Source organism: Sciurus carolinensis, chromosome 3 (genome assembly GCF_902686445.1).
Source record: "Sciurus carolinensis chromosome 3, mSciCar1.2, whole genome shotgun sequence".
Classification (NCBI taxonomy): Eukaryota; Metazoa; Chordata; class Mammalia; order Rodentia; family Sciuridae; genus Sciurus; species Sciurus carolinensis.
In genome coordinates, this window is record NC_062215.1 from 160,663,588 (window position 1) to 160,676,260 (window position 12,673).

Consider the following 12,673-nt stretch of genomic DNA (forward strand, 5'->3'; position numbering starts at 1 on the left):
ATATTTAATTTAATATGATGGACACAGTCACTGTTATATTAGTGATTGAAAGTATGTATACAGTCTGCTTACTTAGGTATTCAGTCCATTATTACATTTTTAAGTCAACTTTCACAATTCACAATTTGGTTCCATTAAATAAAAATATCTTACATGTGGAAAAATGGTAGGACTTGTAGTATCTGCCAAAATACAGGAGGCATCCACCTGACCCTCAAGGTGCTCCTAGACTTCACAAGGAGTACACGGTGCAGGTGCAACCAATGCAGGTGACTTGTGATAGTAGCTGTAGTCAAAGAAAGAAGAGGTTCATTCTGAAGGGCTAAAGAAAAATAGCCCAAGGATGGGGATTTAAATGCATTGAAAGCATTTTAGACAAAACTGGAAAATCAATCAAGGTAAATAAAAAGCTTGATTTGAGAAAAGTAAGACAACTTAAATGACCAGTGCAGAGAGTCAGGAGGGAGCATGGGGACAGAGTAGAGAGCCCCTGCAGGATGTGGGTCAGGGAACTAACAGACCAGATGTGTGCCTGTAACAAACACAGATGACAGTGGACAATTCTATGAAATATTTTGTAAGTGTATTTGCTCATTAAGTTAACCCTAAGCTACTTTTATCCCCATTTTATAAATGAGAAGACTAACATTCAGGGAGATTTGTGTTCCTGCTCTTGTCACAAAAGTGGGGTTATCAAACCTGACAAATCCAGGAGTGACTTCTCTCTTAACTCTAGAACCGTCTCAAATACACATGATCTGCTTTGGTGAGTCCACTGAACACATGATGCAAGTAATGTAGCACTCAGTTTGCTTTCACTTGAGTGTATATATGTGAATAGGTGTTCAATTATAGTTCTATTTCATCTTTAGTCCCATATCTTTTTTCACAGAAATATAGTACACTGACAACGTGAGTTATCAGTTACCCTGCTCCACATTTTCCAGGGCTCAATTAGTTTCATTTGTAAATTCCCACTACCCAGATAAAGGAAATGTGATCTATATACATACAATGGAGTTTTATTTAGTCATAAAGAAAAATAAAATTATGTCATTTAGAGGAAAATGGATGGAACTTGAAACTTGAGAACTTTATGTTAGACAAAATAAGCCAAATTTGGAAGGTCAAGGGTTGTTATGTTTTCTCTCATATGCAGAAGCTAGAGTGGCAAAAGGAAAAGAAAGGTCTCGATGGTAGGGCTGAGGGAAAGTCTCATGAAATCAAAGGGAGTTTGATAGAGTAGAGGAAAGGGACCAGAGAAGGGAAGGAGGAGAGGGAAAGGGGAAAACTGTGGAGTAATATTGGCCAAATCATATTGTTATATTGTGTGCATGTAGGAATACATAACAACAAATCCCAACAATATGTCACCAATAAAAGTATGGAAAATAAATAAAATTCACATTACTAAAAGAAATAGAGGAACATCAAAGGCACGTTTCTATCCATTTGAAACAAACTATATTTTGAATACATTGAGGATTAACCAAGATTATTTTTGCAAACATAGAGATTATTTTTTAAATTTTATATCAATGAAATACAATTTTTAAAAAAGCATAGGAATTGTTAATGATTTTTGCAAAATTAGAAATGCAAAAGCTTCTACCATAGATATTATAAAAACTCCAGTGGTAACCAAATGAACTCATTTTTCTTTATAGTGAGAGAATAGCTGTGGTGCTTGGAAACTCCACTTATTTTCACTGCATGGTAGTTTTATTGCTCTCTCTTAAAAAATTAAAATTGTTCAGTCTAACTGTAACTTTATTCCCAACATTAAAAATAAAATTCTGCCAAAATAGCAAACCTTTGACTGCTGAGATTTAGAAAGCTTCATTAAGGAGAAAAAGGACAATCACAGAGAATTTTCTTTTTGTTAATGAGACTTTAGGACATTTACATTGAAACTAGAAGATACTAAAAACAACACTCCAAAAACTTAGAGCTAAAGTTACCCTGTTAAAAATCTGTTTGGGGCAAGAATCTGATTAAAGACTGAATTTTCATCTCTGTAAATAAGAATATAATTAACTATCTAAAAATGTTGTTGGATGTCATTCTCAATCCAACCACAATTCGAGTGCAAACATGCTACATTTTAGAGATGAAGTACAGATTCCTTTCAAAACTCTAAAGGATATTCTTTGCAAGTTCGATATTTCAATTAATTTATGATGGAAATAATTATGCCATATTTAATAAGATAATGTATGACTAATGTACTCCCTTGACAAATACACAACCTTGCAAATTGACAAAAGGGAGGGGAACCAAAATACTGGTCAATTTGAAAGCTATGACGACGATAATATTCATGGAACCCAAGCTACGTAGTTTACATGCTCTTTCACATATTATGTAATTCCTTTGCTGGTTTGTGACAATTGCTGAGAAAATCAGAGCATATTAACATTATATTATTATTAATAAGAAGAAAATCCAGACCGAAGCAGTTGAACCTCTCCAAGGTAAAACAGTAGCATTTATTTGTAGGACTTACCCTCCAAATATGCTTATTCCACATTACCATACAAATTCCCCTAGGAGATAGCATTAACAATGTCTACATATGGTTACAGAATTGCCACTGCTTCTGCTATACCTGGCCCCAAAATTGCACACTAAAGTTCATCAAGAAATTACTCAGTGATTATTTTTTTTAATTAAAATATTCTTTCATGTTATTGCCCATGTCATCTCAATATATGTTCCTGGAATGAGGTAAGCTATGAAATAAGCATCATATAATGAAATATCAAGTTTAGTGGGAAATCACTGTTTAGTCTTAAAATTGAAAATGTCTTTTATATCAACAATTATAAAGCACTTAATATTGTTCATTTTAATTACGCCCTCTTCATATCATGTCAAAGTACAATGTTATTGCCTAATGGAAAATGAAGAAAATAATTAAACTTTCAGAAAATTTTGCCCAGAGAAATTGAGATAGTAGTAAAGAAGGAGTTCTTAAGAAACAGTCTGATTGCATTCCCAATACAAACAGATTTAATTGTCCCAGGCTGACAACGCCTCCCTCTTAGAGCCTAAAAGGCCCTGAATTCAGAGTCATACATGCAGTGCTGGCAGGTGGAGTTACTACCCTCCTTTCTGTTACCACTTCCTTCCAGTATTTCCTGTAAAATAAAACTGGTGGTACTGTCTCTTACGTGATTCTTTCAGGCCGTAGAATTCTCATGATAATGTATCTACCCTAATTGCCTTTGACCTTGACTTAATGCTATAGTAGATGACTGGCTCTTTAACTGATATCAATAACCAAAAATGTCCTTTTCGGTAAAATCAGGAAAGTTTTGAAGTTATACCGTTGCTCATTTTTATTCTGTTGCATGCATGTGTGATCCATGGAGCATTTTCAGCATGGAGATAAGTAGGTTCTGCTACAAATGCTCAGATGTACTGTTGATGAAGTTCCATGCTGAAGACCTCAGAAACAGCTAAAACATCTTTTTGTTTTGTTTTCTTAAATGCACCATGATATTTCCTTGGTAAGTGTAACTTTGCCTACTTAAAAAGATACACCTGTTATTATAATAAAAATGTGTTTTTGCTTACAATCTTCTTATCCAAATTTTATTTTTCTGAATACTGTTTATATTTTAGAAAATCTATATTTTATTGTCATGAAACTCCTTGAAAACATTCAGGGAATAAAATTGGCTCTATACACCATTTGTTTATCAGAATAGGCAGTATAAAATTGTAGAGATATCTGCCCTTGAAACACATGCCAAAATATAATTTTTAATTTTTTTAGAAAAAATTTTAGGAAAAAAATTTAAAAATAAGCCATTAAGATAATGTTACATTGTATTTCAAGTATAATGATAAACTTATAAAAACAAGGTTTTTTTATCCTTGATAATTAATAATTTTTGGATTGGTACTTCAACTGTTTCCAAAACTTCTTGTATTTTTCTAGCTCAAATTAAATGCAAATAAAAATATAAAGATTAACTTCAATAATTTAGTATTCCACTATAAAAGTTACAGCCTTTATTCTCTTTTTAATCAAAACTATTTTGCTTTGCTTTTATTACTGCATTGTACTTGTACTTAAGAGTTGGGTTCATTTTGCTTGGAATTTACTTCACTGCATTTCAGTCCCTGGTGTCGCCCTTTCTCTCCCCTCTTTCCACCCTTATTCCCTGTCCTCTGCTCTATTGGATGACCTTCCACTCATTTAGTCATTTTTAATTGGTACTGATAGATATACATAAAGTTGGAGCTCACTGTGTTATATTTATACATGCATATAGCATAATTTTGTTAAATGCATTCCACTTTTCCTCCCAACCCTCCTCCCTCTCCCTCAATCTCCTACTCCACTGATCTTTCCTCTAACTTTATGATATCTACTCCCTCACTTTTTATTCCCCCTTACTTTGCTTTAGTTTCTGCACATGAGAGAAAATATTTGACCCTTGACTATTCTGAATCTGGCTTATTTCACTTAATGTGATGTTCTTCAGTTCCATCCATTTATTGGTAAATGCATAATTTTGTTTGTCTTTATGACTGAATAAAACTCCATTGTGTATATATACAGCATTTTTGTAATCCATTCATCAATAAATAGATGCCTGGGCTGGTTCCACATCTTGGCTATCCTAAGTTGTACTGCTACAAACACTGATGTGCCTGTATCACTGTATTATGCTGGTTTTAGCTTTTTTGGATAAATAATGAGGAGTGGGAGAGGTGGGTCAGTTATTCTTGTAAAAAATTGGTTAACATGATAGCTAAGTTGTGGAACCATCCCATATAATGATCAACTAATAAATGTATAACGAAAATGTGGTCTATATACACAATGGAGTTTACTCAACTGTAAATAAGAATGAAATTATGGCATTTGCCATTAAATGGATGAAACTGAAGAATATCATATTGAGTGAAATAAGTCAGACTCAGAAAGTCAAGGACCCAGTACTTCCTCTCATACACAGAAGCTAAAGCAAAATAAGAGGAAAAGGCAGAAGACATGAAAATGGAAGGAAGATCGGTGGAGTGGAGCAGGGGTTTGAGGGGGAAAGGAGATGTGGGAAAGGGAGGAACAATGAGGTTGACCAAATTACACTGTGTGCACTTGTGAATGTACCACCATGGATTCCACAGGTATGAATGCCTGTAAAGTACCAATTTATAAAAACAATAAATAGAAGGGGAGAATCAGTGGAGTAGAGGAAGGGGAAGAGTGAGGGAGGGGAAGGAAAGCAGGAGGTATTAGGGACTGAATGTGGAGCAAATTATTTTCCATACATGTGTGATTATGTCAAAATGAATCCCACTATTATGTATAGGTACAATGCACTAATAAAAACATAAAACCAAAACAAAAAAAATGGTTTAAAAAAAATCAAGGCAAACATGGTGGTTCATGCCTACAATCCCAGAAACTGAAGCAGAAGAATCGTAAGTTTGAAGCCAGTCTCAGCAACTTAGTGAGACCCTAACTCAAATTAAAAAATAAAATTAAAAGTATTGGGGATGTAGTTCAGTAAAAAGCACCCCTATGTTCAATCCCCAGTACCAATCTTAATTCTTATATTGTCATTTATTGAAAGCAGGACAAATATGTAGGTCCTCTTGGTATAGCTTATATACTGATCTTTTCTGTAATATACATTTAATAAGTGCCCTGAATAAATATGTCTTAAATTTATATAATCCTGAGTTATAGTTTATTATCTAACTGGTTATTATAAATACATGGGCAAACCTAAAAGCACTCTTTGCAATCATTTTCCTAAAACTTTGCTTAAAAAAAAAGAATGTTTTTTGCAGACACACTAGAAATAATATTCTAGACTACACTATCAAAATACCAACTCTTCTAGAAAAATTCAGAACAGCTACTCCACTTATAAATCAAATGATAATACATGTTTGCTGGCCAACTGAGGTGGCTATAAAAAATTCTATATATGAGATTTTTCTATTTGCTTTGGCAACATTAAAATTCTTAAAGAAGTCCCAGTTCTATGTCCATGATGTAGTAAGACTTAAGACCTCAGTGTTCCTAATATGCTCCAATCAATAGGGCAGATCACTGAAGAGGGCATCACAATCTCATTAGACCAGGAACACTAAGGAGCATTTTAGTCAGTGTTTCTATGGGGCATCTTTCAGATGATTGTGAATTTCAGTTAAAATCCACTGGATCCATTGATTATTAGGTAACATCTGCCACATGAAAATAACTGGCTGCAGGAGTGGTAGTGGATGCTAAATACTCTTGCACTTTGCAATTTAATGTATATTTTAATGAAGTGAACAGTGAGATTCCTGACAGGCATCAGCAATTTTGAAATAGTCTTCCAAATTTCTCATACATTTTGAAAGTAATGAGATTTGTTCCATAAAGTGATCAAATTTATGCCATAAATTATCTATAAAAGAAGAGCACTTCATAAAGCAGTTTTTCATTTGTGGAGATCAAATTTTAAATAGTTGTTTAATGGTTTTTTTTGTAAAAAGCAAACTGAGCTATATTTTCTTTGATAAGATTTGGTTATTATCAAAGAAATGAAGCACCACATTGTATACGGAGCCTCAGATCACTTGATCAGAAGGAAAACATTGACATGATTAGTGTGCTGACTTGGAGTTTAGAACTCCCATCCATTCATGCATGCATCTCCTCAGCATTCAACAGTATTCGCTGAGGATTTTCTAGGAAGCAAGTTTTGTTTCTCAGACTAATCAGGATGTATTTTGTTGGACCTGGTAATCTAACTCATCTTTTAGGAAAAGGGACATGTTTAAAATTAGAGCTTTTTTCTTAAAAAAATTAAAATATACTAAAATTATTGTGCTTAATAAGCAACTATTAAACTTGACACACATTATTAAATGAGACTAGCTTTCTCTTTAATAATACCTTTGCATATATTCTTGTCCTAAATCTAATTAGCACAATATCTTCTAATGCAATAAAACTCTGAAATTATCTACTGCTAGATAAGCTAGTCAACGGAATGCTTGAAGATTGACCTGAGATCTGTACAATGAGTGTTATGAATTTAAAACTACCTTTAGAGATTTGTTTATGCTCACTGCCAAAATATTGGAACCCAAATAGTTATTTTATGACTTACAGTCAGAAATCTGTTCCTGCAAAGTGTCCTCCCTCTGCAATATGTAAATAAAATACAAACATCTCATCTTTTTCATGCATGAGGAACACAGACGAAGCTGCCTAGAGGTATGGCTTAACAAATATACAAACAGATTCTACATAAATGATGATGCATTTCAGTTAACAAATACCTACTGAGTTCCCGTTATGTGCTACGATGTCTTTTGAGTGCTGAGGATTCAGCAGTGAACAATACATCATACAAAGTTTAGAATCTATAGAGACAGCAGACAAGAGCAAATAAAAAATGTGAAGAAATTAGCAATAATAATAATTCCAGGAACTGATGATAGTTTCTGAATGGGTGGCGGGATAGAGACAGATGATGGAGGGACTGGATTACCTGGGTGGTCAAAACCTCCCTGGAATGTGGCATTTGAGTTGATTCTTGTATGACAACACAGCAGGAAAAGGAAATAAATTTGTGGCCTTTCTTTTTCCTTCTTTTCTTTTCTTTTCCTCCCTCCCTCCCTTCCTTTCTTTCTCTCTCTCTCGCTCTTTCTTTCTTCCTATTTTTCTAACTCTCTTTCTCCTTCCTTTTCATGAATGATTTTTAATAATCAGTTTAACCATTCACGACTACTCTGCATTTGAGGCTTCTAACAGTGGTTTATTTTTCAGTCTTTCTCCCATGATTAATTCTACCAGTTCAAAAAATCCTCCCACCAAAACAAATCCTAGCAAACCTTATTACAACCTCCTCCATAACCAGATTTCCTTTTGAGCAAAAATCAGAGAGCAAAACCTTAATATTGCTTTAAAATATAACCTTATACTTTCAGTTTTCTACTTTTTAGATGTCTTTCAGAAAGCCACCAGTGGCTAAGTATAAAAGCAAATAATATTTCTGACCTATTTTTATATGCTTCATAGTAATTCTGTGAGTTTGATTAATACTTTTTACTCTCATTTTATGGAAAACAAAATTAAGACAAAGAGAGATTATATAGTTTCCCCCAACATCCACGGCTAATAAGGAAAGCACGTGAGACTAAAGTGCTTGCTTTTACCATGACAGCACAGTCACACAAAGTCAACTAAATGAAGTATTTTTTTTATAATTTCCCAAATTAAGAACCCTTGTAGCAACATTGTCATCTTAGCCTTTATCAAAGTCAAACAGTACTGCAATGTTTCTGATCTCTAAACACGTCTAATAGACAATGACCATTTTCTTCTGGGTACCATCTGAACAATTTTGCCAGTGACAGCCACCAAGTAACTAAGGAAGCCTTGATGAACTGTCACATGGAACAAATATTCTGACTGTCCTCAGTCATGAATAAGTAAGTCTGGGTGTATTCAGAGTACAAAAATAAGTGCCCATTTATATAAGCACGCGGAAAATACTATGCAACCAGTCTACAGAACTTGTTCTAATAATCCTAACTTGACCTTCAATGACGCCCATAGTATCTTCTAAATTGTCACCAAGAATATATTTGACAATTTTTTTCTGATATTATTCAGGTACTCCACTTAGGTACTAGCAACCTAAGTTACTAGCTCTCAGGCTGCTTCTCCATTTTAATAACTCATGGTACATTTCCTTATTTCCAAGATTCTGGTATCTCCTCTCCAATTCTTCAATAACTCTAAAAAAAAATCAGTGACTGGGATTTCAGTGAAGATCTTTAGAAGTTAACCATCTTGAAACATGTGTATTGCTGTTTCCCCAATACCAACAAGGAAAGTTTGAATCTAGTCATCTAAATCAATATTTAAGAGTCTCATATTATAATACACACAGCAGGAAACCCCTTTTTAATCTAGGGACAGCTGCTACACCATTTGTCATACAGGCTATGTATTCAGCAATGGGAATTACCGGTAAGACTCACAGTCCCTGCTTAAATATAGTTCCTCATTAGATATTCAAAAACACTGAGTTGGATGTATAACAGATTTATAACACACATGTAGTACTCAAACCATCTAATATATATACTAACAAATTTGACCTGTAATCATAACTTCAACTTAAATTTATAGCCAGGTATATTTAGTGAATGTTACTCTATTTTCAAAAGATTGCATAGAAATAAAGTGTTCCCTAAGATTTCATAGAAGATTTTGCTTGTATAAAATTTTAGAATGGTGTCATTTAATCACCTGGTTTACCAAATATCTACCTGACAAAATCCATGCTCTAAGTCATAATATTACATGCTTGTATTTTTTTAAAAAAAGGTAATAACTTTTTTCTAATTACTTATTCCAACATTCTCTGCTTCTCTAAAGATAGCTTTATACTTTAATCTTGGTTTTTACAGGAACATCTTCAGGTTTAATCTATAGTTTTCACATTGAAGAACCCAATAAAAGGAAATTTGTAACCAGCTCAGTGCTTAAGAAGTAAAGATTTATCCAAAGCACCAAACCATTCAGAGTTCTACACTGTAAGGTGGGAAGGATTTTCAAAGTTTGAACTTAATGTTACAGTGGCAAACTGCTCCCTCCTAGTAACTTACTACTACTTAAGTGATATCCTTTCAAAATTGTAAGGGAAGGCAGGGTCAACGGAGAAAGTCAAATTGAGAAAGATAATAACAATGGTTTCAGAACTGGTAAGATTATGAAAGGAGAGCGGCTTGGCAAGGCAGATGAGGATGGAAAAGGACTTGAGTGTGGCAGTCAATGGATTAATTTCATAGAGTGTTCAGAGCTGGAGCAGGGATACATGGAGGCTTGAGATGTGAAAAAATGAATTAAAATACAGAGTTTTTATATTTATTTATTTATTGGTAACTGGAAATTGAACCCAAGAGTATTTTACCAATGAACTATATCCCCAATCCTTTTTAAATATTTTTAATTTTGATACAGGGTCTTGCTATGTTGCTTAGGGCCTAAGTTGTTGAGGTTGGCCTCAAACTTGCAATCCTCCTGCCTCAGCCTCCTGAGTTGCTGGATTACAAGCATGTACCACCACACTTGGCTACAGATGATTTTTTTTTAATTAATGAAAAGAAAATAACATGAGATTATGGGGCAGGAGAAAACACACTACAATATATAAATAAAGCCAAGTTCAGGACATGATTAGAAGCTACCAATTTGGTAAAAGGGATATTTTTATTTTCTTAATTTATGTTTTTCATTACTCAAAACCTCCTTAAAAAAATCACCTTGTGATCTTAGCTCTTCCTCAGAGTATTTCTCAGAATAGATACAGTCTGTCTGTGCTGTGCTTTGGAAGGCTGTCTGAGAGCATTCCTTTGCACTAACCAAGGAGAGAGAGACACTGTCTTATTAGTGTCCTTGAGCATCTTAGGTACCTTAATGGAGCTTGCAAACTAAGGAGCCATACAGAAGCCCAGTCTCCATCTCTATCAAATACTGTGCTGTAGGATCAAGAGAACCCTCAAGAAAACTCTAGCCCTTGGGATAGCATAATAGCTTCCTCAGAACTGCTTAGACACAACTCACCACATGGTGGAGATCTTAATTGTACCCTTCAACAAACTTGTGGATTGCATTAAGAAACAGCATTACGTTGCAATAGATTCTATGGCTAAATCTCTTGTTCAGAATAAATTTGACAGTAAAATAATTCAAGTTAGATTATCATTCTTCAAGCACAAAGCAAAGATGAATATTTAAATAATTCATTGAACGGTTTTCACCCCCACAGACTGCCTGGGTCAGAGAACACCAATATGACCCAAATTCTCAGGTCCAGGAAAAACCAAGAACTGACAGGGATCATGGACTGTAGCTGCAGAAACAAGAGAAGAGGGCTCATTAGCACATTTGCAGGCGAAGAACCGTGGCATTGAGTTGGAGGCAGAATTTTCTAAGAACGTGTTGTTTGATTAAGAAGTATGGGCATGTATAACTTCTGAGGCCTCCAAGTTTTCATTCCAGAAATCTCAACCTCAGTTTCATGAGACAGTAGAGGTGGAACTTGTACAGTATGCAAAACTCACAGGCTTTCCACTGCTTTATTATTTGTGGCATACACAGTTTCTAGAAAGGAAACAAAAAAAAATCCCCAACTCACTCTTGGTTGGTAAGTAAAGATAAAATTTCTCTTCAGCCTTGTAATTTTTTTTTCTCTTAATTAATCACTTTTCAATTCCAGCCTCAGAATCTTGACTCAGATAGTGGCTTTTTAGGTCAATCGATTTAGTCCATTCATAAAAGCAAGCAGGCAAGATGAAAGACATTCACTAAATCTTTCAAAAGTCAGATTCTGTATGTTTGGATCCCAAATGCAATCTCCTCTGAAAAATTCACATTGAAAAAAATGCCATTCAGAGTCTATGTTAGCTTGAAAAAGAGTCTTTACAAAGGATAAGGATGTGCGCTTACCATTTTCTTGTTTCCAAGTAATTCTCCTCTTTCTCAGGAAGGAAAAAATGACAAATGGCAAAAACTTTCATATGTTCCAGTATCATTCTTATTTGCCAGAGGACAGCAGAGCAATCATGCATCTGGAAACCAAACCATAAGATGACATATTAGTTGTCCAAACATTTCTTTGGAAAAGTAGGGACAGAGATGTAGGGAAAGTTGATCCACTGGTGTTCTAGTTATTCACAGCAATCTGACTGTGCACAGCAGCCCACCTTGGCTTTGATGTTCAAATGACCTTCCATTGGGGGAGAATGATCATACACGTGGTAAATGGAGTTAATTCAGTAAAGCCAATATGAACACTGATGTTTTGTCTTCTGACAGCATATGAATGTGCAAGCATTAAGTTATAGGAGAAAAGGGGCTAATTTTAGATTTGTTCCTAGCCCTCTCCATGTGAATGGTGTCGCTGTGAGCCCAGCAATGAAGTTCACTGTGTTGTAGCAGACTGCGCAGTTCCTGAGTGTGTCAACCCAGTCTATGAACCAGAACAATGTTGTCCTGTCTGCAAAAATGGTAAGACCACACTGCATTAGCTTTCAAAGAGGGGTTAGTGCAAAATACAAATATTTCACTACTGCACACCATTCAGTGCAAGAGCCCTCTAAGATCTGCCTGTGGCTTTTCAATATGGGCATAGCCAATTTATATTCTTCTAGAGCCTTGAAGTGAAAATAAACCAGCAATGGGTGAATTGTGCAGCTTTTCATCTGGGGAATTAAAGCTCTTGTAAGCTGGCTTGGTTATGATCCTTTTACTTACTGGTTGATTTATAAGCAGGCTATTGGAAAGAACACAGTGTCATCTTTTCATAGTGATTGCATTGTGGGGCTATGGAGTAGTTCACCCAATATCACAGTGCATAGTGCATCCCAGAAGAGAGAACAGGGTGAATGTCAGGTATTTTGCTTTGGGCATGGATAAGACATCAGGTTTTAAAGTTAAGATATCAAAGAAATACAAAGTCAATTATCCATGTACTTAAATTCAAGCACGACTCAATAGTTTAGGGAAATTATTCTAGGTTTTAATTACAGTGGAGCCTTGTTCCTATGAAAATTGTCATGGAGGAGGAGTTCATTTATTTATGAGGTTTTGGGTTCCTTTTTGTACCTCATGGGAGGGAAAGGTCAAAACAGCTCTGCTACC

General features: G+C 34.9%; 1 protein-coding gene across 1 annotated transcript in view; it reads left to right on the forward strand.

The window, feature by feature from the left end:
- The window catches only part of Vwc2l (von Willebrand factor C domain containing 2 like), a 147,836-nt gene that overhangs the window by 13,122 nt on the left and 122,041 nt on the right, over positions 1-12,673 (forward strand). Inside the window, exon 3 of the mRNA XM_047547741.1 lies at positions 11,911-12,040. Coding sequence (XP_047403697.1) covers positions 11,911-12,040 — 130 coding nt within the window. The remainder of the gene's footprint in view (positions 1-11,910; positions 12,041-12,673) is intronic.